The sequence below is a fragment of the Bacillus rossius genome, assembly GCF_032445375.1.
Source record: "Bacillus rossius redtenbacheri isolate Brsri chromosome 9 unlocalized genomic scaffold, Brsri_v3 Brsri_v3_scf9_2, whole genome shotgun sequence".
Lineage (NCBI taxonomy): Eukaryota > Metazoa > Arthropoda > Insecta > Phasmatodea > Bacillidae > Bacillus > Bacillus rossius.
The window spans coordinates 34,126,168-34,153,104 of NW_026962013.1; the positions used below are offsets into that span (position 1 = coordinate 34,126,168).

Genomic DNA, 26,937 nt, shown 5'->3' on the forward strand with positions numbered 1-26,937 from the left:
TCATAATTATGCCAGTGATAGAAGATAATAAACAATTTTAAAAATTAAAACTTGAACATGGCCATATGATTTAAAGCATTAAATATTTCAACGGACCATAGCTAGATCACACAATTTTATTCTCCAACTTCTCCAGTCGGAAATAAATTATCAACATCTATTTTACAATAAATTAAAAATAATTGTTTAAGATGTTATCAAACCTCTGCAGCCACATACAGTAAGAAAATATATAAAAAAGCTTTAAGTCATGGATAAAATATTTTTTTTTTAAAAATATTATTTAAGTTAAGGCAGATGCCTACGCAGAGACCAGTGGGTAAATGTATACAACATAACAAGCCAAAACATTGTTACCATTAAATGGGCGTAACTTATTTTACATGGTATGATTTTACATTGTGTTATAGTTGGTTGTATTGTATACTGTATAATTAATTATGTGGTATTATTTTTAATGATTTTATTATTGGAATTCTCTCTCCATCTGCTGGTAACCGAAGCTGTTGTGTTTTGTTACCCATAAACACCATTTAGCGAAGGATACTGAAACGCTATCGTACTTCAAGGTAAACAAGGAATTCAACATTTATTTATTTTGCATAAAACTAACTTTACAGCAAATAACTAAACAATTTTAATGCTCTGAGAAGGCCTGCAGTATGTGCAGTTGCAGTACATAGTGTTGTAGCCACTAGGTGACTCATTGTTCACTATATCCTCTTGGCCATGAGAATGGCACACTTGCTGGTTATTCCCGGGAACACCTCTTTGCCGTCCACCTTGTAGTCCTTGTAGTCGATGCGCGCCAACTCCTCGAAGCCCTCCCTGGTGGCCAGCACCTGAGACTCTATGGCGGTGAATGCAGTCACCGTCAGCTTCACCCCCACGGCCCGGCCCACGTCGAACCTGGCCTTCAGAAGCTCCTTGCCCAGCCCTTGGCCTTGGAACTCCTTGGCCACCGACAGTCCCATGGCCGCGATGTACTCTTCCACGCCGTACTTCTCGAAAGGATCTGCCAGGGAGTCCAAGTAGTCCAGAAGCTTCATGATCTTTGATGCGGTTTCTCCTTTAAACTGCCAAAAAATAATTAATATCTATCGGAAATCTAATCTCTTTATTTATTTAATATTCTCTAGTTTAAGATGCAGCTATGACCACTAGGTTGTCACCTCTTAATATATAGATATTCTAAGTTTGACTCAGATTGAAGACACTCGTGCATATGCGGGTATTAATTTAAGCTCGATTATATATATATATATGTGTGTGTGTGTGTTTTGTGTGTGTGTTTTTGTGTGTTTGTTTGTGTATAAAGCATTAATAAATTTGAAGCCATAGGAAGGAAATTATGCTAAATTTGCAGTTTCTACCACTCAATGTATCTTAAATAATATATTTTTTTGATCAGTCAGTTGACTAAAATCCTAGCGCATTTTTCCATTTCATTGATATTAAAGTTAAATATATTACATTAACTCAGTTAAATTACTGCAGAAATTTCAAAATTCCCAGATTTGGTTTATATAAGAAATTTCAAGTATGATAGGTATGTAATAATACATTAAATATAATGGATAATTTAATATATTTTCTGTATGTTACATATAGTTAGATTATTATGAGAACAATAACTACAAATCCTTATAAAGTGTACTTGCCATACATTAAAAACTTACTCCTTGACAAGGCACACAAGGGATTTCGGTCCATGAAAAGAATAATATTATAGTGTTAAATTTGGATTTTTCTGTTTCACTAGTGTCCTACATATGATAAGGATACATAATTCTCTGGACATTTTTGAGTGTAGATAAAGAACGTTAGTTTACAGCTCAGACTGAAAGCTACGATATCTTTCCCCAAATATATCTTTATGCAATTAATCGCGTAGGCCGACTGGATTGACTTCAGTGTAATTTAGCGTACATGGGAGTGAATTTTGGCAAGGACTGAGATTCCTAGGTGAAGAAACGACTACTCGGCTAGCATTGAAGATTTTGCGATCGAATAGTTGAAAGACCAAAGGCGACGTTAGCGATGTAGCGTGCAACAAGGTATTGGTAAGATAGCTTTAGGGGACAGCAGTGAAACAAATGACGCACTGCCGAGTTAGACTTCAACAATATGTGGGAAAATATAATTAGGTTAATGTTCCTACCTGGGAATACTTTAGGCTGATTAATGTAATAATTGAATAAATAAAATTGACAAATATTACTTCAAAATATATTTGTCATGTTTAAGAATTTTAAAAGGGAAGTTAATACCAAAAACCATCAAACAAGTAGTAAGTGCCCAGCCTAGTAGTGACTTTAAAAATAAGACAATTATCCCCTTTTAATTCTAAATAATTCAGTTCAAGATTTAGTGAGTAATGTAGTAAGGTTGCATAAAAAAAATATTTTAAAATAAACAGACACAGATAAAATCTATGGGCTGATCTTGAAACCAAATAAAAGCTTCCTGCAACAATAATAAAATTAAGTAGCATGTAAAAAAGTACTTCATTTTTGATGTTCTTGTCTGCTCTGGTGACGACTCCGATCAAATTACATCCCACGAGCCTGGGCCGAGGACCGTCTTCCTTGAGGAAGGCGGCGATGGTTATCTTCTGCGCCACCACCTCCACCCACTGCTCTCGAAGCTCCTTAATGCTTACAGGGTCGTTGCTTGAGTTCAGGCACCTGGAGAGCGGTTCGTTCCTCACGAAGTTCTCCACCATGAATTGCACTAGCTCCTCCTCGCGGTCCTCAGGAACGTCCTGGATGACGAAGGACGGCACCTTGCCATCCACCGGCTTCCTGCCGACCGCTCGCCGCCACACCTTGGGGTGCGGCACTGAGTCGGGTCTCTTCCAGCTGGTCATCGTCCTCCTGGGCTGCTGCTTCTACCTGCACACAGGGAGCAGTTATACAAGGACACGTCATCACGGGCCACTATCTCTAACTGCACACAGAGAGCAGTTATACTAGAACACGACTTCATGGGCCACTCTCTCTTTGTGCACACAGGAAGCAGTTATACAAGGACACGACTTAATGGGCCACTCTCTCTACCTGCACACAGGGAGCAGTTATACAAGGACACGTAATCACGGGCCACTCTCTCTACCTGCACACAGGGAGCAGTTATACAAGGTCACGTCATCACGGGCCACTCTCTCTACCTGCACACAGGGAGCAGTTATACAAGGACACGTCGTCATGGGCCACTCTCTCTACCTGCACACAGAGAGCAGTTATACAAGGACACGTCGTCATGGGCCACTCTCTCTACCTGCACACAGGGAGCAGTTATACAAGGACACGTAATCACGGGCCACTCTCTCTACCTGCACACAGGGAGCAGTTATACAAGGACACGTCGTCATGGGCCACTCTCTCTACCTGCACACAGAGAGCAGTTATACAAGGACACGTCGTCATGGGCCACTCTCTCTACCTGCACACAGGGAGCAGTTATACAAGGACACGTCGTCATGGGCCACTCTCTCTACCTGCACACAGAGAGCAGTTATACAAGGACATGTCTTCATGGGCCACTCTCTCTACCTGCACACAGAGAGCAGTTATACAAGGACATGTCTTCATGGGCCACTCTCTCTACCTGCACACAGACAGCAGTTATACAAGGACATGTCTTCATGGGCCACTCTCTCTACCTGCACACAGAGAGCAGTTAAACAAGGACACGTCATCACGGGCCACTCTCTCTACCTGCACACAGGGAGCAGTTATACAAGGACACGTCGTCATGGGCCACTCTCTCTACCTGCACACAGAGAGCAGTTATACAAGGACACGTCTTCATGGGCCTCTCTCTCTACCTGCATACAGAGAGCAGTTATACTAGGACACGACTTCATGGGCCACTCTCTCAACCTGCACGCAGGGAGCAGTTATACAAGGACACATCTTCATGGGCCACTCTCTCTACCTGCACACAGAGAGCAGTTATTTTAAGACACGTCTTCATGGGTCACTCTCTCTCTACCTGCACACAGAGAGCAGTTATACTAGGATACGACTTCATGGGCCACTCTCTCTACCTGCACACAGGGAGCAGTTATACAAGGACAATACTTCATGGGCCACTCTCTCTACCTGCACACAGGGAGCAGTTATACAAGGACACGTCTTCATGGGCCACTCTCTCTACCTGCACACAGAGAGCAGTTATACAAGGACACGTCTTCATGGGTCACTCTCTCTCTCTCTCTCTCTACCTGCACACAGAGAGCAGTTATACTAGGACACGACTTCATTGGCCACTCAATCTACCTGCACACAGGGATCATTTATACAAGGACACGACTTCATGGGCCACTGTCTCTACCTGCAGACAGGGAGCAGTTAGTTAAGGACACGTCTTCATGGGCCACTCTCTCTACCTGCACACTGGGAGTAGTTATACAAGGACACATCTTCATGGGCCCTCTCTCTCTCTACCTGCACACAGAGAGCAGTTATACTATGACACATCTTCATGAGCCACTCTCTCTGCTTGCACACAGAGAGCTGTTATACTAGGACACGACTTCATGGTACACTCTCTCTACCTGCACACAGAGAGCAGTTATACAAGGACACGACTTCATGGGCCACTCTCTCTACCTGCACACAGAGAGCAGTTATACAAGGACACGTCTTCATGGGTCACTCTCTCTCTCTACCTGCACACAGAGAGCAGTTATACTAAGACACGTCTTCATGGGTCACTCTCTCTCTACCTGCACACAGAGAGCAGTTATACTAGGATACGACTTCATGGGCCACTCTCTCTACCTGCACACAGGGAGCAGTTATACAAGGACAATACTTCATGGGCCACTCTCTCTACCTGCACACAGGGAGCAGTTATACAAGGACACGTCTTCATGGGCCACTCTTTCTACCTGCACACAGAGAGCAGTTATACTAGGACACGACTTCATTGGCCTCTTAATCTACCTGCACACAGGGATCAGTTATACAAGGACACGACTTCATGGGCCACTGTCTCTACCTTAAGACAGGGAGCAGTTATTTAAGGACACGTCTTCATGGGCCACTCTCTCTACCTGCACACTGGGAGTAGTTATACAAGGACACATCTTCATGGGCCCTCTCTCTCTCTACCTGCACACAGAGAGCAGTTATACTATGACACGTCTTCATGGGCCACTCTCTCTACCTGCACACAGAGAGCAGTTATACTAGGACACGACTTCATGGGCCACTCTCTCTACCTGCACACAGAGAGCAGTTATACAAGGACACGACTTCATGGGCCACTCTCTCTACCTGCACACAGAGAGCAGTTATACTAGAACACGACTTCATGGGCCACTCTCTCTTTGTGCACACAGGAAGCAGTTATACTAGGACACGACTTCATGGGACACTCTCTCTACCTGCACACAGGGAGCAGTTATTCAAGGACACGTCTTCATGGGCCACTCTTTCTTCCTGCACACAGGGAACAGTTATACAAGGACACGTCTTTATGGGCCACTCTCTCTACCTGCACACAGGGAGAAGTTATACAAGGACACGTCTTCTTGGGCCTTTCTCTCTACCTGCACACAGGGAGCAGTTATATAAGGATACATAATCCACTTTGTCCATAGCCGAGACACGAGTGCCACTGCTATAATCTGCATGAAGATAAGAAGCAATATGTTGTCTAACAGGTAGATAACTGCTAGGGAACTGCTAGATTTTCTTGTGTATCAAAATGAATTGCAGACATAACAGCATAATGCAAGGCAAATCCAAATTTGTTCTAGAGTTATTAAACGTTTAGACAATCCATTTTACTAATTTTTTACTTATTTAGAGGTACCTATAATTTGGAAAATTATTTCTTATGGTATGCATAAATAGTCCACTTTGTCCATAGCCGAGTCACGAGTGCCACTGCTCTAATCTGCATGAAGATAAGATGCAATATTTTGGCTAACAGGTAGATAACTGCTAGGGAACTGCTATATTTTTTTGGGTTTCAAATTGAAATGCAGAGATATAAACATAATGCAAGGCAAATCCAAATTTGTTCTAGAGTTATTAAAAGTTTAGACAATGCTTTTTACTAATTTTTTACTTATTTAGAGGTACCTATAATTTGGAAAATTATTTCTTATGGTATGCATAAATATTAACAGTAATCTTTCTCAAATGCTGCCTTTTGTTATTTTAATTTAGTGGTTTGAGGATTGAGCCACACGTATTGAGTTACTCAGAATCTCTCCCTATCTCTATCTCTCTCTCTCTCTCTCTCTCTCTCGTATCTCTCTCTCTCAAGGCTAAAAACAAAAGGAAGCGAGCAACTCTTTGTTCAATGTCCAGCGAAAAAATATTAGCTTTTTAAGTATGTACTTTCTTTGCCTGTTGCTAGAATTCGTTTTTTCAATTGCAAACTTTGATTGCCACCAAAATTTGCTGACAGCAGCACAAACCAGCACGAAACAGAAGGAAATTCTGAACCATGTAATGAAACGTCTTCGTTTAAAAGAAAAAGAATTGAAAAAATACTAAACACCGAATTCGTATCTGATTTTCAACAAGGAATGTTATTAAAATACTGCTAATACTATAAAGTTTCCGCACTCGTTGGATGAATATAAATTATAACAAAGAATTAAAGGGTAATTGTACTATTATAACTTAAAGTTTTAATTTTTAATACATATGCGAATTCATGGACAATCATTTTTTAATAAAATTAATTCATTAAATTTTATTTTTAGTAAAACTTAAGGATAAGCTTGCATATTACGAAATAATCAATCCAATGGACTGAGCTGTATATTTAATAATAACATAGCTATAATATAAACAAATGAAAAAATTCGTATATATTTGTTTAAAGCACAAATTATATAATCAAGAAAACTTTTTTTTTAAAGAAAATTTATCTACCACGCACTTTACCCCTGTACTATCTGGACATTCGGTGTTAAGGATGGAGACTAAGTACCGGTAGGTATTATCAATAGTATTGTGCCAAATTTTTTTTTGGTTTTTTTAAAACTTGGGATTACTTTTTACTATAACTATTTTAGTTTACCAAATATATTTCAGGGTAATTTTACTATCATTAAGTTTCATTTGGTACACCAATATGTTTGGTATGTACCCTAATGTTTGCGAAAAGTAACTATATACGGATTATGTTATTACTCGTGGGTCCGCCATCTTTGTGTCACGTTTCCATTCATCAACTTCCGTTCCATTTTTACGAAATTACTCTTACCAAATGCCGTATATTGAGAGCTAAGACGTTTACAAAAAAAAAAAAAGTTTGGAAAAGCATTTTAGATTACTATATCAAAAACCACTTTATTAACAGCAATAAACAGTTTTAGCGTTTCTTGAAGGAATATATTAATGAATTAAATTTTTTGAGTGATATTCTTTATTTAAAAAAATTAGGTCTTTCTTATTTTTCCACTAATGTGTGTAATTGTTGCCTATGGTAAATTTGTTCTAATTAAAAATGATGTATTAATTGACACTAAACGTTGCTTTGTTGTCACACTGTGAAGCCAAGTGATCTTCATGAAACAGCGCATATTGTTTAAAATGTATACCTGATTGCCATGCAACCTGCTTAGCTGACCGGGCTGACTACACTGGGAAGCCTTCTTTTCACAGACGAGAGAGCCAAACGCCCGATTGTGCATCTTCGGTTTTTTTTTGGTTCATTGTAAATAAACATGGCGGTGTTGATAAAAGGAAAGACCATAAACAAGGCAACAGTATTTATTTGTAATTGTTTTTAGAGGAAAATACCTAATTGAAGAAACGTACTTCGTGGATTTGTATATTTTTCATACCGTATAAAATCTAGGAAGTCTTTATTCTCGGGACGCCCCATATTCCCTTTCCAACACGTTTACGATAAATCGCCGTTTATTCATTAATATACATCTGTACATTGGTGCGGCCGTCGCCATATTTTTCTATTGCCGTGTGTTCGTGAATGTTTATTTTGGACAACGCATGATAACTAATGGTCAATTAGGTTAGGTCAGCTACGTTATAAGTACTTTAAAACATTGTGGACGGTTGATTTGGTTTGGATAGCTACATTAAAGATACTGTGAAATCATGTAAATGGTTTCCTAGCGCTGGATAGCTACCTACATATTATAAAGTTATTTGCTAAGCAACCATAAAATGATTTTACAGTATTTTTAATGTAGCTATACTTACCTAATATAACCAACCATCCACGATATTTTCAAGTATTTATAATTACTTCTTGCTAATTTTAAGAATGACATCTTATAAGTTAAACCCGCGAAATTGGAGAATAAATGCCAGCGAATTATTTTTCACCCCAAATAAATACCTGCACCTGTTGTAGTACGAAAAAAAACCGAGCATGAACTTCGGGGAACTTCGGGTGTGGCTCTCTCGTCTGTGAAATGAAGGCTTCCCGACTAAACTGCTCATCGACAGGGGGATATCATACCATTTTACCAATGCGGAATATAAACATAATTAAAGTGTCGTGGACCTGCTGAGAAGCCGGCGTGTGCCAGACAGGATACTGGTAGCGTACGCAACATTTCTATGTGGAGGGAAATGGAACCACACTTCATGAACGCTCCATAACCTCTCAACCTGACAGTGCGCCTTGTGATTCCCAGAGGATGGAATGGGTTCCATAATTATTTTTTATTTCTCTTAAATAATTTCTTTCTTTTTTCAATAATTTGTATTGAATTCAAAATATAGCTTTGGGTAGATGTTCGCACATTATTTTATCAAGACATTGGATATTTTTGGTTTTATTATACTTGTAAAAGCTATTTATATTTGAAAAATACCATGAACTGAGATTATGAAATCACATGGTTAAAAGATAAGGATTAACCGTTTCTATTTCTCATATTATGTCTTAAAACTATTTGCTTTTAGATTACCATTTTTGAATAACCAAAAATTTTGTTTTTTATTCATGAGGATGGTTTTTTGAAATTACCTGGGTTCTGGTGGGATTTCTGAAAATTGTTATTTTTTAAACAATAAATTTGTTACTATTAAGCCTATTGAAAACTTTTTGTTGATTATTTTCTTAGATTTTCTGGATGAAATATTACTTATCTATTTACTGTATGAGTTTCTGAGGTATTAGTGATGTTTTTTTATCTTAGCTCTCGGTAAATGGCATTTGGCAGGAGAAATTTCGTGAATGGAATGGAAGTCACATGAAATGAAAATGTGTAACAACCACGGTGCTGCCTTCCGTGGCGAATGGCGCGAACCAAAGTTCAAAGCCCAAGGGAAACTTTATAGTATCAACTGTTTAATGAATTGTTACAATATGCGCATTATTTGAATAAAATTCCTTGTTGAAAATCAGGTCCAAACGGGGTTTGTATTGTTTCGAGTCTTTTTTTTTTTTTTTTTTTTTTTTAGCTTTTATCGGAGCCGTTTCATTATATAATATAAAATTTCGGTCTGCAAATGGAATGACTCGTTATTTGACGTAGTTGTCCCTGCAGCGAATTCTAGCGGCTGGTGCAGAAACTACAAGTGATTCGCGTCCAGAAATTTAGTTGAAAACTCAATCTGCGTATATTTATTACGCTCAGCATTATTTTAGAGAATTCTACGATAAATTTCGTGTCCGAGTTTCGTATTATAAGTGTATTTTCAACTTGAGAACACATGAATTGGCTCGTTACCGAGGTTAGATGTTACACATCTATGGCGAGTGCTGAAAGACTGGCTAATAATTTTTAATCTTGAAAACTTAGTTTTTTTTTTTTTTAATATTTTGAGAAAACCAAATTTTTAGATCTTTATGACTGGTATTCTTAAAGTAAAGTGTTTCACTATAAACCCTAAATACAATCGTCAATCCAAAATTGTAAACCACAATATTAAATGCTATCAGTTTATGCTAGTGTTGAAATACAAATTGTACTTGAATATTCTTAAAGCAATTAAATAAACACATTTAATGATTTGATAACAAACTATTTCCGAGTAATTAAATGTAATTATATTATGAATTTGATATGAAAATTTACCAAATACATAGTAACAAAACCATAAAAATGTTGTTTCTCTCCAAACATCACGCTTTTTCTCTAGCAGTTTGGATGCGGGATGATTAAGAGACTGGAAGACGAGAGAGACAGTCTTTATGAACAACTTTTATAAATAGGTATAACAGAAAAACTTCGTAGTGTGCTCAAGATCCATTTAGGAAATGGGCATTTTAATAATGAGATCGTCTGCAAGAGGAAAGTGTGGACGTTAATGTAATCAAAACTGAATAATTATTTTATTATACAGACCTCTAAAAGTCTGTCTCGAACTATGGCGTTAATTCTCTTCGCGTAGGAGGAAATATCTGCCACGCCATTTTAAGAAATGCCCATGAATGTTACTGAGAAGTGTTGATAGGTACATTCAGGCCAAGGTCAGGTTAAAAAGTGCTTGTTGAGATGTTGAACTGATAAGATACGAACGTAAAGCCTAGGGGCAACGTGTGTAGTCTATTGTACCATATGTATTTGTGTTAAAGCAATTTAAGTTGCAAATTTCCGTTTCAAAATTGAATTTTCGTGACGAACTTGTCTCTATCCGGTTGAATTGAACAGCAATAACACCACCACCACCACCTTTAAAAACAACTACTTGGTTTTGATTTTAGCTTTAATATTTTATTGCGAAACAAAGTTATTTTATTATAACTGTATACAGTCATTAACAGAATAATAATCCTCAGGATTTCTTCGTGATTACATTACAACAAAAGTTTTATACCACTTAAATTATTTTTTGTGTACGTACTGTTATAAATTAAAGAGTTTTTCACAATTGTGAATGTTGATGTGATGCATCATGTACAACATCATACGTCAGCTTAAACCGAAGAATTTATCCTATGTCTCCGATGGGTATTATTTTTTTTTTTACATATCCAAATAACCAAACTAAGTTTTTCAAGAAATTCAGCAGTGACAAAATCAAGCTTGTGCGTAAGTGCTACTAGTCTCATTACGCTATGTGCTGTATTTTAGCTATATTATCCACGAAAGGAAAAATACAAACAATTCAAAAACACAAATAAAATTGACCAAAAATCATATAATTAGTATACTTTCCCACAGTTATTTTCTTTTGTTGTAAAATCACTCAATGGGAGGGCATCTTATTTGTGTTTGGAGGCATGGTGTAATAATATAGAAGTGGGCTTGTGTAGGAGGAGTTGAATATTTAATATTGAAAACTGGTCTCAATTTGGGCAGCTATGAAACAGTAAGATATTTTCATAGAACATAACATAATTTATTTTGGAAACATTTTTATAATTTTAGGTAGACATTCCTAAAAATGAATTCAATACGCCAATGCCTTCACAGAGAAAACTATTTGTAGCAGCTAGTCACTATTTAATTCAAGCATCCAGTTAAATATGAATTATGATTCAATAAAATCAAACATTTAAACCAAAGTAATATAAAATTATTTCCCAGCAACAGTTGAAACTAAAATGGCGTCTTTCTGTTCCAGTCACACTCCTGAAATAAAATAATTAAAAATTGCTTGAAACATCAGTTTGTAATAATTATTGTAGTTTTATCTCTAAAATGACTGGGTGGTTGCACCCTCTAGAAGATTCAACACGATTTCTTTCAATCCTTCAAGAAATTCGAATGTCACAGTAATGCCATAGGCATTTTCAGGCAACGTCAGTTGTAACCAGAATGTGAACAAGCCGGGAGAAAACCAACTCATACAAGGGCGTACGCGGGAAACTCCTAAAAAATCTATCATCCCCACAAACAAATGGATAGAATTTGAGAGCAAACAGCGTGCAAAGTGGTTATATCTGCACTCTCCTTAAATAAAAATTCTGCTTGCGCTCCTGTACACATAGCAACTGAAGTGACTGGGCTGAACTCTCAACGCCGAAGAAATTTCAAATGACCTCCAAATAACACTATCCTGATTCGCAGAAAAGTTATGTATGTGACGCTGCAAAAATAATTGGACAAAATTCTCATGTACACCTGTATTACTCACCTACACTTCCCTGCCAACTGGTGACTTCCAAGGGCTTCTCCTACACTGAATAATCATTTCTTTTGTATCATCTGTTATCTACGAGCTGTTGATATCTTGTTTGACCTTTTAACTTCAGATAGGAAACAATAATGAGATTTTACAATGTCTTTTACTGGCTAATTTTACTGCACAGAATAATGCAGAGAATGTCATGAGCGAATATTTTATCAAAAGTAGTATAGTACCTAGTCTAACGGCGTAAACTACGTGCGTGCGCAAACACCCTCCCCCCCCCCCCTTTTTGAGAGCGAGTTTTTCAATACTCGCCAGAGATAGGTAACACCTAACCTCGGTAACGAGCAAAATCATGTGTTCTCATGTATAAATACATTAATAATACAGAAGACCGGCCAAATTCGTTCTCCTAATTTTGGTGGAATTTTTAACTAAAATATTTATCCTTCGTAAGTTTGTTGTTTTATTGATGTACATAGAGCATGTGTAAGTTTAAACTGTAAGTAAATCAGTCACCACGAATAGTGAGTATTAATTCACACCCTGGGTCTTGTGTAATTAAGGCATGGGTGGAGCCTGAATATCATCCTAGCGGGTGGGAGCAACGGGGTCATCAATAAGCCAAGCCCTGGAAATGACCATGCGGAATGATCACACTGCTCTAATGGCAGTTGGTGCCCAAGACAATATCTCTTCAAAAATTATAACATTTCATTTTAGCCCGAGGTTCAGAGTAAGGGTCACCCAGCCAGCATAAGACTGTGTATTAAAATACTACCTTTTCAATAAAGTACATAATTTTATTAAATTACATAATTTCTGTTTTAAATGTGTAAGCAATGCATGTACAAAGAATTTTATATATCATCGCAGACGCTGGAAGACTCGTTAACCTATCCTCTTGGCCATGAGAATGACACACTTGCTGGTTATTCCCGGGAACACCTCTTTGCCGTCCACCTTGTAGTCCTTGTAGTCGATGCGCGCCAACTCCTCGAAGCCCTCCCTGGTGGCCAGCACCTGAGACTCTATGGCGGTGAATGCAGTCACCGTCAGCTTCACCCCCACGGCCCGGCCCACGTCGAACCTGGCCTTCAGAAGCTCCTTGCCCAGCCCTTGGCCTTGGAACTCCTTGGCCACCGACAGTCCCATGGCCGCGATGTACTCTTCCACGCCGTACTTCTCGAAAGGGTCTGCCAGGGAGTCCAAGTCGTCCAGAAGCTTCTCGACCGACTTCATTACAACTCCTTCGTACTACGAGAAACAGGAAAATTTTCAGTTGAAGTCACAACTGTATCGAAATATCAGGTATTAACATGTAGATTATATATACTTTTGAAAAAGTCATCTCGCATGAATAACCTTAGGATCCAGTAGTGGCCCTAGACTTTGTGGGGCCCTGTGCCATTTAATTTTAAGGGGCGATAATATTTTTGATAGTGACTTCATAGGCGTGCGCACGGTAGGTGCCATAGGTGCCTTGGCACCACCATTAGGGTTAACGTTATTTTGTTGCCGCCGTCCGCCAGGGTTTATTTAAAAAAAGAGAGAGAGTTTAGTTAGTTAAAAGGATAGGCTTACTCGATGACTTATTTGCAGTCGCCGACAAAACATTTTTGTTGTATTCCAAAAGTTAACACTTTTGCCCACTCTTATTTGTGTATTTTTATTATTTTAATATTTTACATATTTAAGGTATGTTACAAAAACTCCCTTGATTTGTTGATTTTAAAACTTAACATTTGAGAATGTTTTTTCTAGCATTTATTTGGCGTCTTCAGAAAACATGTAAGTACGGTTTTTCAAAGCCACCAGCATGAATTCCGTGCAAACAATTTGTGCAATTTACATTATGGCTCAACAAAGCTTAAAACTGTAAATAGTTTAGTAGTTTTCCTGGTGATTATAACGTTCAAAGCCATAATTTGTCATAAAAAATGTTAAAATTTTTACATCTGTGTATTTAATGTTTTTGTTCGGAAACACCTTAAATAGCACCATTTTGCGCTTTCAAATCCAAATTTTTCCGGGGGAGGACCCCCGGACCCCCCGCTTTAGGCTCGGGGTCCATGAATGACAGGGCTGTTGTGTAATCTGGCACCACCAATACTGAAGTCCTGCGCACGCCTATGATGACTTTACCGGGGAAAAGGGGGGCACTGTTGGGCGTGGAGGATTTTTAAATCGGCAAAAGTCTTTCTTTTTCCTGTACTATGAACATTTATGCCTCTATATGAATGCACCACACACAGTTAGGTACAAATCAATATGCATGAATATATAATGTAAATGAGTGTAATGTCTGAGCCAATAATTACCATAAAAGCTTAAGAAAGTTATCATGAATTTGTTTTTACCGTTCTAATGATAGCTTGCAGCAGTTGGAAATAAAATAACTATTAGACTGAAATCTAAAAAAAAAAAAATTAACACACATCACTATAAAAATACAGTTAGTGTACATCGACTAGTGATAAAATTATTACCAGACGAGGAAATGAGTAAAATATAATATTTATACTCTATTTAAAAAGAGAAATAGTTTTAGGAAACCACCTCGTGTTTCACGCTCTTCTCGGCTCGGGTGACGACGCCCAGCATGTTGGCGCCCGCGATCCTGGGCCGGGGTCCGTCGTCCTCGAGGAAGGCGACGACGGCTATCCTCTGGGCCAGCATCTCCTCCCAGAGGCCGCGCAGATCCTTCAAGCTCGCCGAGTCACTGTTTATGTTGAGGCACTTGCAGAGAGGCTCATTATGCATGAAATGCTCCTCCATGAAGTCCACTAGCTCCTCCTCGCGGTCCTCGGGAACGTCCTGGATGACGAAGGACGGCACCTTGCCATCCACCGGCTTCCTGCCGACCGCTCGACGCCACACCTTGGGGTGCGGCACTGAGTCGGGTCTCTTCCAGCTGGTCATCGTCCTCCTGGGCTGCTGCTTCTACCTGCACACAGAGAGCAGTTATACAAGGACATGTCTTCATGGGCCACTCTCTCTACCTGCACTGAGTCGGGTCTCTTCCAGCTGGTCATCGTCCTCCTGGGCTGCTGCTTCTACCTGCACACAGAGAGCAGTTATACAAGGACACAATGTCCTTCTGGGCGGTTACCGCTACCTGCACAACCTTGCTCACAGAGAACAGTTATACAATAACACTGTGTCCTCCTGGGATGCTGTTTTTTTTCCCCTGCACAACATGACACGCAAATAACAGCTATACACTGACTCATTGCCCACTTTGCCTATAGAAGGATGCCGCTATTTGAAGAAGTGTTAATGGGCCCGCCAATGTAGGTAGCACAAGTTTATTTTTACTGTAAAAGTAATGGAGGCGGCAACCGGAAAAAACAGCACATAGACCTTTGTGCCCTTTTTCCGACCATAATTTTTGTTCTTCTATCAAGCCATAGTGGTGAGAAAACTCTGTGAAAATTTCAGTTCAATATCTCAACATTAGAGTACAGTAACACAGATTTTGTAAACTCGTGTTTCATAGTCGTGGGCATGTTGAAACATAACGTACATTGATAAAGTGTTCTTTTAGTTTAATTGTTTTTATTAATTAACTACAGTGATGTATATAAATTATCCGGTTGAAAAAAACAGACGAATGATGCATAGGTATGTAAATAAGGAACAAGAAAGTACAAAAATGAGTAAAGTTCGAGGTGACGATTATGTTAGGCAAAAATGTGAAGTAGTTCCATCAAGATGTTTTACATTGGTTGTGAATTTTGTTTAAATAGATGTTAATAACATTTTCCACTTCAAGACCAGTGTAACGTACGTATTTGACTCATTCTACAATGGGCAAAATAAGTCACTTCAAGATGCCTACCTATCAGTTTGTATGACCCTGTCTACTATTATCAACATTAGTAACAACCAAAAGAAAACTGTCCTCTTTCCCACTGTTAGTGCTTGTAAAATAGATTATGTAAGAAGTTTGCATACACAATTCGTCCAAGGAGACTGTGAATTAATTGAATAAATATTGGACGAGCCTAATCAGTAACATTATGTCACCTAACTTTTATGTTATCAGCATATTTGATTTTGTAGGCCTCTTTAAACACCTATAGCTATTTTTCTTCCACGTAGGTACTTATTTATAAAACCAATATATTTTATACTTTTTTATTGTACAATAAATGAAAATTAAATTTTTGATATCTTACAATACACATTATTTTAAACCTAACCCCTGGTTGGAAAATGGCACATAATATACTTATTTTATTTAACTGTTTAATTTAAACTAGAATTTTTAAGATCAAACACACAATACAAATTAAACTTAAGAAGTTATAAAAACACTTATGATACAAAATGAAATAAATAATTTATATATTAAGAGTTGTAAGTGTTTAAATCATTAAGGCTCAATATCTCAAAATAATTTTTTGACATACATGACTCTTTTCCGGATGCTGCCTCAATTGTGGTTCGGAAGGGGGCGCGGAAGACTGCCATATCGAAACTCTACCATAATGTGAATATTCCGCTTGGCCTCTTCGAAAAAGGCGGAAAAGTACCAAACGGAAAAGTTCCATACATCCCAAGGACGAAACGGAATTTTGCCATATTTTCTTACACCCTCCATAGAATGAGTACAACAGCATTGCCCTCGAAGTAGTGTATAGAATACTCGGTAGGCATCGCTGTCAACACTCCAGCTGTTTCTTAGGTTAACTTAAATTCTACAGATAGCGCTTATGACGGTTACTTTCTGTAGTTCCAATCTTAAATCAACGCAACAGATTGCGCACTAATAGAATGTTTCCAAAAATGGGTTATAGGAAGCAGCATTGTATACGTATAACCGCGATATGAAAAAATAAAAATATGGTAGTTTTCAATTATGTCACTTTTCCTCATGTTTTGACCAGGGGGGACGGGGGGATGGAAGACTGCCATACTGAAACAATTCCACCTGGGAGCGACGGAAAACTACCATAAGATAAAACGTGACCATACAGTCCTAATACTCGAACGACATGAGTAAATTATGTCTATTATCTTAGAAAGAATTTGTATAAATAAGCAGCATACAAAGTCTTGTGATTCTAATTAATGTTTTAACTCCAGGCCACTAGTTGAAATGAAATGCAATCTAGTGACCGAAAATCACAATTCCCTGACAACCGACGGTTAAGTAAGTAAAATATTGCATTATTTATATCATATGTCTAAAATGTTACGACAGATTATCACCATCAGGTGTATTGTCATCTATACTACTGAGTTTATATTATGCAATGTCTATCAAAAGAACAATAAAATAAACTTAAGCAGTAATGATTTCACAAAAAAAAAATATTTTTTACGTTACTACATCATTAATAACACCCACATTGGGGTTCACTTTCCGTAGGCTGATTTCACTACTACCTTACTTCTCAATGGCTGTGGTGTTGTTTTTGTCATGTTGGGGATGTTACTGTATGTTATTGTGATTCCAGCATTATGTTTTTAGCATGTGCTGTGAAAACCATTAGAAGAGTATTTTAACAATAGATGTACAGAAAAAAAAAAAACAATCACAGCATTTCCAACCTGTGAACTGTGAATACAGAATATTTGTTATACGTTACTTGAGAACGATTTACGTTTGCTGTTTAAGTTTTATTGATTAAGCAGTTGTGAAATTAGACCTATATTTTAACTGCCTCAATGACTAAGAAATCATTTAGAAATACTGTAATGTGCTGGTTAAGTGAAAACATTTCAGAACATTAATTTATGAAAGCCTTGAAATCATTTTTATGTATGTTTTTACCAGGGGAATAGCCTATTTACGATATTATTCTGCTTATTATGAAATGCTTGCTTGTCCGTAAAAATATTAATAGCGAGGTCAATGCAGACGGCAAAACACAACGCCACAATATGTGAGAGGAATTAGCCATGATCTACAGTACGGAACCGTCCTATCGAGACTCATGGCCGTTGGTTTCACGTGAAACTTATACGTCAGCGAGTCGCTTTTAGTGTAATGGTTTAAAATAAAAACAATAAAAACTAGAAATTGACTACTTACTAAAAATTTGAATTCAAAACAGACACTAAATTGTAGCTTACTATTCATTTCAATTAACATGTTTAACATTGGCCTGTAATATGATAAATGCGATACCGAAGGCATAATATAAAAATTAATGTTTTTTGGTGAACGTACAATCTGTATTTCCCAGTGTTGTCAGTTCTCTATACACAATCACACGAATCAACGCGCTATTATATCTGAGTCGTGAGCTACACTGAACAGAAATTTTTTTCCGAACCTAAATTAAAACTAAGTGTATTTGGGAGGTCTAGGTAAGGAAGACTTAAGTGCGTCTCAGGCCGAAGCCTATATAGTTAGGAAAATGTTAAAGCAAGATGATACTGACCTTTTCGTCAGACGTTTTCTGGTACCCATATGTTTATGTTTCGCTGTGATTTTTAAGACGTTTCAGTCAAAATGATATGACAATTACGAGTCGGGATTTGAACCTATGTTCTCTGGAATAAGAAAATAGTGTCTTACGACTCGGTCCATATTCTTCGATAGTGTATCTTTTCTCATCTTGTGATTACCTTGTAGTGATTCCTTATGCTACAGGCGTGAGTGTACGATTATTGCATAACAGTACAAATACATAGTTTCATACTATAGTACTCCATGTAGGCTATCATCACATGTCTTGAAAAATTATTGACATCTAATATTATAAGTACAACTATCAAAACTTACGGTCTCCAAAATTTTAACTCATGTTTGAGTATATCGTGTACTAGTGCGCGTAACTACATGCGATTTACCATTGGTGTAGACAGTATTTGTGGAAGGGGAGGGCAGAAGCCAGTCCCTCCTCCGGAAACTCTTTTACAAAGATAATGCTTGAAAATAACTTTTTAGTTTAGTTGACGATCCCTTAAGTTTTTTTTTTAAATTCCTGCCATTGTAATTTTTGTAAAATAAAATTCTTTGTCTAAATAAATCTGGCAACCCTACGCTCTTGACACTTATTGTTACAGAAAAAGGTTCAACTTTTGAATAAGCTTCTCTACACTCATACCTGTGCCTTGTGAACAGAAGTGTAAACAAATATACACATAAAACAAACAAAACACAAATATTTTTAAATAAAGTCAGTATCTATGTGAATATCAACAAATTCAGTGTACTTCATTGAATAAAATTTCCACTGACAAACAACATTTTAAATAACTGGTAAATTAATTCAAGTTGTAGTTTCAGACATACGCCATAATCTACTAGTTAAACTGTATGTCATTACAAATCTCAGTCTGTTTGTGCTTTAAGAAGGGAATATATATCTTACCCGAAACGCCGCAACTGTTCTCTTAGGAATCATATACTGTGTTAGTCTGCGCTACCATCGTTGTGGTTTTAAAAATATCTGTTTTTTCTCTCAACTGTGTTCGTCTTCTTCACTGTCATCACTGTTTATTTACATCGCTGGGTTCACCCGTGCGTCTCTGTATAGCAGTTTTTTTTTTCTTTTTTCAATTTGTATCTGTTAGTTTCACCTTTGAGTTATTCTGTTTGCCGTTGTACATCGTAAATTTTCTTTGTAAATAGAACATAAATATTCATGTAAACCTACATATTTGTTAATTTGTACATTTACATGAAAGTAACTGTATCACTACAAAATAGTGTTACCATTTATGCTTCGTGTTTCCCCAGTACCTCTCATATTTAGTTATTTTTAAACAGTTGTTTGAATAGCTTTCCAGTATTAACTGCGCATGGTAAAACAATAGAAAGCCAAAAGTAATAATAAAAAAAAGTTAACTTTTCTGTGGCTTTAAAACCAAATGAATAAAATGTTTATACAATAACTTAATGCTTATAAGCACACACATATTTCAACTAAACACACTCTTTTAATATCTAACATTTAATCAAAATAACTTTACCATCGACAGTCAAGCTCTTACATAATATGTTTTCACTAGTATATATTTCTATATAATTATTGTTCAGCGGGACTGTAATTTTGTTTGCAGGAAATCAACTAAAAAGTTGCTGAACAAACAACATAAGAACACATAAATTTGTTCGTTACCTTGGTTAGATATAACTGCACGTACTGCACGTGTTAATGACATACGAAACTACAGTTAAACTCTTGGAATAACATCATGTTAGTGTTAAGAAGACTGCTAGCATCCGCTCTACCACTCTGGTTTTGGGGTAGAGCGCCTGCCTTGTGACTTGAAGGACCCGGGTTCGCGCCCCGGCTCCTCCAAGGCGGATGGCATTTTCTCTGGTAGGTATACAATCCCTTGTAACAAATCAGGCTACCAAAGAAACGGTGGGTGGAACAGAAAAAAACCTTCCAGGTGGCTTCCGAATGGGGAGACCGTTTATTCTCTTGGGCTCCCCATGAGGTGGCCATTCCTGGGGTTTCTCCGGGGAACGGAGTTTTGCAAAAATATATATATATTTTTAGTTTTGTAGCGTTTTATTTTTTAGTAACTGTAGCATTATCATTCCAACATGTTATAAATAAAGCTCAAACAAACATTTAAAACATTAAAAAAAATTATTTTGCAAAAAATTATTTTAATTAAGTGTGCATCAGTCAGTGAGTGGTTGTGTGTTCAAACATTTATCAGCATATATTTTCTTGAAGTATTATTGACGGTTAAATTCTAGTCAGAAACCTTTGTTTTGTAGTATTTGAGCAGTTTTTGATGAAAAAATATTATTTCTGTAAAACCACATAGTTTTCAATCAGGAATATCGTCTTTAACACACACAGTATTATATGTATGTATATATGTTTTAATTATCTTACAAATAGACGCTTTGCAGTCAAATTTGCAATTTAAATTTCATGATATTAGGTAATCCGCAAAGTAGTATATCTGTGTGTGTGCGTACGAGCCAGTATAACATCCAGATATAAATAAAATATTCTATTTATTTCAACATGAGCTAAGCATTTTATACTTTCCTAATCATTAAGTTCGAAAGAGAATGCCAAATTTTCCAAATATTTATATTATATGCTCATAGTTTCCACCCTATAATTGACGCTATCTTTATGACACTAACTTTACTGTAAAAAGTTTTTCCTAAAGCTAGTTTAAAAAAAATCGCAATTAAAAGGTATCCCTCTCCCTCCCCTTTCCTCCCCCCCAACCAAGAAAAACACACAACAATCTAACTACATGGATACTAAAATTTTTAATTTTATATATTTATTTAATCCCGCTTATATTCTTACTGTAATGTATCATTTCAGCGTGCTTCAAGCTTAGAGATGTAGCTAACTTGCGTCCCCTAAAATATAGATTGTTGTGTAGTGCTGTAGCTTCTCACTAAATTGAATCAAGGTTCCATTACCTTATTCGTGTGCAGAGAAAGCACTCCTGTAACTTCAGCAGCCTGCTTCCCCCAAATCTCGCTCACCAACTACCCACGGACCGTTGCTGGAGTGAAGTCACGTGGCTTCGGTAGCTTCACGTCGCGTTAGCGGGATCGTGTGAAAATTTTCTGTTAGCGGTCTCGTCTACCACGTTGGTTATTTCAATTCACTAGTCATTAAGAAAACTTAAAGGCTACCCATTATCGTATATTTAACACGACAGCAGTCCGTGGTTCGTCACAAATCAAGTCACTGGATATGTAACTTTATCTTTCTAATAGCAGTAAAAATGATACACAAGTTTTTGACGCGAAAACGTCTAATAAATCAATGAACGTCGGTTGCACGCACGAAAAAGTGTCCCGTTACGCACATTGTTACGTTACGCTCATTGTTACGCTGTGTTCCGTTACGCTGTCGGCGAGTGCAGTAGGTAATAATAGGTTATGTTACAATTGACTAAAAAAATATGTTGATTCATATAATTTATGATAGAGATTTGATAACAGTTGTTTGTATGAAAACTTGTTCATAATTAGGGGAAAGTCGTCCAAAACGGGGACTGCGGGTGATATGGGGACAGTCCTTTTCTCGGAGTTTAGTGCTGCTATCTGTGTATAAGAGCCGTACTATGAAGCTTCGCTGTCCATAGATCAGTGTGAAGCGAGACGTTGCGGGAGGCGGTTGTTTTTGTTAGTTACTGAGTTGTTTGAAAAATTGTCTGGAATTGGTTTGTTGTGTTGAATTTTAAGAAGCAACACCTGAACATTGATTTTCGGTAAGTACAGCATTGATTCTTACAGGTTAGAGTAATGTTTTGATATGCCATTCAGTAACTTACCTTTCATGTGAGTGAAAATACGCCATGTTTGTTAGACTGTGTGAGGGTCTGATAAAACGGGGACGTCTAGGGTAGGACAAAATGGGGACGTCCCCGTTTTGAACGACACAAAATATTTTTGAAGAAAAATGTTTTTAGCTGTTAATTTTTATACAACTCAATGATATTATGTTTATTAAGTGCCTAAATATTAGATTTGACAAAAATTAGTGTAGCTGTAATTATGTTTGTTGTTAACTATGCAAATATTTTTATTTCCAGATGTCACCATGGGACGCTATCAAAGAACGACTGAAAGGCAGAGCTGGTCTAATGAAAGCATGGTTGGAGCAATTCAAGAAGTTTTAGATGGGAAAATGGGCTACAGAAAAGCATCTAAAGCCTACAGAGTGCCACAAACTACCTTGGAGAGAAAGGTAAAACAGGCTCGCCAAAAGGGGTTGTCTTCCGAAGCAGCTGCTGAAAAAAGGTTAGGTAGGTATAAAACAGTTTTCTCAGATATTCAAGAACGAGAATTAGTGGATCACATATTATTTTTGGAGCAGAGATTGTTTGGCCTAACTCTCACAGATTTACGAACGCTCGCATTTGAGTTAGCTGAAAAAAACAACCTCCCCCATGTATTTAATACAGAAAAGAAAATAGCTGGGAAGGACTGGTTGTATGCTTTTCTAAAACGCCATCCTGCACTAGCTTTACGTGACCCTGAGAAAACTTCAATGGCAAGAGCAAAGGGCTTCAATCGTATATCAGTCGGCAAATTCTTTGATTTGTTGGAATACCTGTTTAACAAATATAAATTCTCACCCAACGATGTTTACAATGTTGATGAAGGAGGTGTGTTGACAGCACCAAACAAGCCATCCAAAATTCTTGCTTTATGTGGTAAAAAACAGGTAGGATGTCTGACATCAGCAGAACGAGGGGTGCTTGTGACAGCAGAAATATGTATGAATGCTGCAGGTAATTTCATGCCCCCTATGTTTGTGTTTCCTAGAAAGAGAGAAAACCCCCTTTTGATGGATGATGCCCCCCCTGGATCATTCGCTGTGTACCACGAGACTGGCTGGATTACCAAGGAAACATTCCTTGCTTGGTTCAGGAGGTTTCTAAAGTTTTCTAACCCAGGACCTCAGAAACCAGTGTTGTTAATCCTTGATGGCCACAGTTCCCATACAAAGAGTTTGGAACTGATAAATCTTGCTCGAGAAAATAATGTTGTGCTGTTGACCTTTCCTCCACACACAACACATCCTATGCAGCCCCTCGATGTGTCATTCATGGCACCACTTTCTGCCTTTTATGAACAAGAGGTTAGAAAATGGCTGATAAATCACCCTGGGCGTTGTGTTACAATTTATCAAATAGGAAAACTGTTCAACTGCAATAAAAGGATTCTAAAAAACAGGGATTTATCCCTTGAACCAAGATATTTTCCCTGAACATCTATTTGCACCATCAGAAACTACAGAACAGCCACTTGGTAGAACTGACAGTTATGAACAGCAGGAAATGACAGATGTTAGGAGCAGTGGTCCTACAGTACTAACAACGGGACTCCAGACATCAACATCTTCATGCAATTCTATGATGGTGGAGGCTCAGCCATCTAGGCCTACTTCCAGTTCTATGATGTTGAAGTCCCAGCCATCTACTTCTAGTTCTATGATGTTGAAGTCCCAGCCATCTATTTCCAGGCCTTATATGGTGGAGTCTCTGCAATCATCTTCCAGACCTACTATGGTGGAGCCTCAGCCATCTTCTCCCAAGCCTAACACAATGAAGGAGTCCCAGCCATCTACTTCCAGTCCTACACCAATGGAGGTGTTCCAGGTATCAACGTCCAAACCTACAACATTGGAGGAGTCCCAGCCATCAACTTCCACATCTACAACATTGGAAGAGTCCCAGCCATCAACATCTAGGTCATGTGGCTCAGCTTTTATAATTTCACCAAAAGTGCTTATGCCACCTCCCCAGGAAAAAGAACGCATTAAAAAAGCAAAGAATGACAAGAGGAGAGGAAAAACACTCATACTCACTTCATCCCCTTACAAAGCAGAACTGGAAGTAGAAGAACGGGAAAGGAACACACAAAAATGTGTTAAACAAAAAACAAATCTTCTTAAAATACTTAATAAATTTACTAATCCTAAGATCAAAAAAAGTAAGCAAAGGAAGGTAGAAAACTCAGCATCATCTGAAGAAGAGGAGGAAGAGAAAGAAACAAACGAGGCTTGCATATTCTGTAATGAACTATACATACATTCAAAGAATAGAGAGACATGGATTCAGTGTTGTAGTTGTCAAGGATGGGCGCATGAAGCCTGTTCGAGTGCTGAAGAAGAAAATGACACATTTATATGCGACTTTTGTGCCTAATAGCTTAAGTAAAGTAAGTGTCTGACTATCTACAGTGTGAATATTCTTTGAAAAACTAAAAATGACTGAAATGCATTTCATTGCTGAAATTAGTGTGTCTAATAAAAATGTTGTGCAACATTCTAATTATTTGTTGTAGGTACCCCGTTTTGTCCGACTGGTTGTTCAAAATGGGGTAGAAGATCATTTTGGAACAAAAGTTATTTCTTCTCCATATTATTATTTTTTTGCACTAACATATAATTCTTATGATAATACATGAACTCACCTACAAACTGAATTAAAGAGATTTTTTCATTCATTAGTAATTTCTTTTCTATGACACAAAATATGTTAGCGTCCCCATTTTGGGCAACTTTCCCCTATATTTAAACTTTATAGCTAAACGCCAGTTTTTAAAATTAATTACAAGTCATCTACACGTGAACTGTTTCGTCGACTGTTTATAAAGTGAAGTGAAAAGTTAATGTGATTTTCATTGCTTATTACAACAACAATTTCGGCAATAAAGGTTAATTATTCTTGCATTTTAAAAATCTGATTACTAGTATAATTTCAAGTATTTATTATTTTATTATTAAAATAAAAATGATTCAATTTTATTCATAAAAGTATGCAATCATTTCATCAATGTTTTGTTATGACGTTGTCACGTTAAACTATCGTCCGTAAACCGACTTAACAGACAACCAATTTTATTTATTTGTTATTTTAATCACTTTAATAACATTTTTATCTGGTGACGGAATGTTTAGCAAAAAATAAAATGAGAACTATCGCGGTAAAATTACAGTAATGGATGGCAGTAATAAGAAGGGGGAAAAAAAGTGCGAGGCAGAGTCTTGCGTGAACGTACAATATTTCATGCGGAGGAGCAAACATTATTTCAGTCAAGGACGTGTCAATTTGGGAATTTGCCTTCTCAACTTTTCGAAGTGGAAAAACAAAGCATAAAAAACTTTAGTTATAAAATTCTTAAATGATCCTCAAAAACTGTTGTTCTATATATATATATATATATATATAATGTTCTTCCTTTTGTTGTTTATTATTGTACGGCACCATGGACCCTTCTACCTCATGAAACTGTTTACGCCCTTGTTTCAAGCGACGCACCAAGAAGCAGGGAGAACGACAATATTGTCGATAGTTGATATAAAATAATGCAATATTTTGAAGAGCGTGTGCGTCCCATGGCTCGTTAAAAACCGCCAAAGCCAGTGAACTCTACCCTCTTAAATATAACGCCAAGTGAATACACCAGTAGGAAGCAACGAAACATTATCATGTCAACTTACTGTAACCGTTAAATGTTTAGGGCCATTACAAATTTGTACAAACCGTTCGTTCCTGTCCTCAGGAACATTTGGTGCAATCTTTTAAAATACAATTTTTTTTATCGTTTTTGCCATAATATATATTTTATTACAATTTAAATTATTTGAATCGGCTTATCTTGGTTTTAAGTTATACAATTTTACAGGTTACAATTAAAAAAGTAGTATTTTTTATATATTTTGCTAAGTTAAAAAATATGTAGACACAATACATTTTCTGGTATCTTAGTGAGATTACTTCTTGATATGTATTTTAAAGTAACATTTGCGTAGAGCTTTTTTTTTTAATGATCTTGAAAACAACTTCTGAAGAAAAATCAGCCTTAAATTTGAACTAATTAAAAAACAAAATATGTATATTTATGCAACTTGAACCAGCAAGACATGGTTGGTACACTCTTTTAAGCAGGAAAGAAACAAAGACACTAACGAACCCTGAAAACCTAATCTTACTGACTTAGTTTGTATGGAATATATATTTTTCAACTTTGGAAAGTTCAAAGTGTATTTTTCTTAAAATGTTAATTTTTAAATTACTAAAATAAATTGCAATTATTCATTTTTTCATTTATGTGTCATTTTTTTTAAAAAAATACATATCAATATAACTCTGATATACCAGGAGATTTATAGTAGCTAACATGTTTTTTTTCCCCATAATATATGTACAAAAATTCTGCTATTATTAAACCTGTAAACATTCATAACCGGCAAACGCATAAGCCGATTCAGTTATTTACATTTCTTAAAAATGCTTAATGACAGCTCCAGTGGTGGAAAAATATATTACAGAAGATTGCGCCAATTTTTTAAGAACAGAAACGCATTTGTACAAACTTCGTTATGGTACTTAACTATTGCTGGGTACTGTTTACTACCTACCTGGAAAGTTTCCCCGTTAACAGTTCGTTAGTAACAGCTCGAAAGTGTGGATGGTATCTCTGCCTGAGAGACTTCTCCTT

The 26,937-nt window shown here is 37.1% G+C and overlaps 1 protein-coding gene and 1 long non-coding RNA gene across 6 annotated transcripts; one reads left to right on the forward strand and one right to left on the reverse strand.

Annotated features, from left to right (window-relative positions):
• Nucleotides 1-563: 563 nt before the first annotated feature.
• On the reverse strand, nt 564-26,937 carry LOC134543028 (uncharacterized). Of its 5 annotated transcripts, none has more exons than XM_063387721.1 (4): nt 26,854-26,937; nt 14,586-15,082; nt 12,990-13,283; nt 2,507-2,894 (listed from the first exon to the last, which is right to left on the reverse strand). In XM_063387721.1, the coding sequence occupies exons 2-4, from the start codon at nt 14,946-14,948 to the stop codon at nt 2,754-2,756; spliced, it is 798 nt and encodes a 265-aa protein (XP_063243791.1). In that variant the 5' UTR covers nt 14,949-15,082; nt 26,854-26,937; the 3' UTR covers nt 2,507-2,753. The 5 variants fall into 5 exon arrangements, with proteins under 5 accessions (XP_063243794.1, XP_063243795.1, XP_063243793.1 ...); XM_063387722.1 differs by having other exon boundaries at nt 14,586-14,969; nt 26,854-26,903; XM_063387724.1 differs by lacking the exons at nt 14,586-15,082; nt 26,854-26,937 and adding an exon at nt 564-1,076 and having other exon boundaries at nt 12,990-13,075.
• On the forward strand, nt 22,064-24,764 carry LOC134543188 (uncharacterized). The gene is made up of 2 exons (XR_010076897.1): nt 22,064-22,193; nt 22,518-24,764. It is a non-coding gene; the product is annotated as an uncharacterized LOC134543188 (long non-coding RNA).

Coding starts and splice junctions, on each gene's coding strand:
- LOC134543028 (XM_063387721.1), bottom strand. CDS start 14,948: ATGACCAGCTGGAAGAGACCCGACTCAGTGCCGCACCCCAAGGTGTGG. Junction 13,284..14,585: donor AGAAGAGCGTGAAACACGAG/GTGGTTTCCTAA, acceptor TGTTTCTCGTAG/TACGAAGGAGTTGTAATGAA. Junction 2,895..12,989: donor TCGACTACAAGGACTACAAG/GTGGACGGCAAA, acceptor CCCTGTGTGCAG/GTAGAAGCAGCAGCCCAGGA.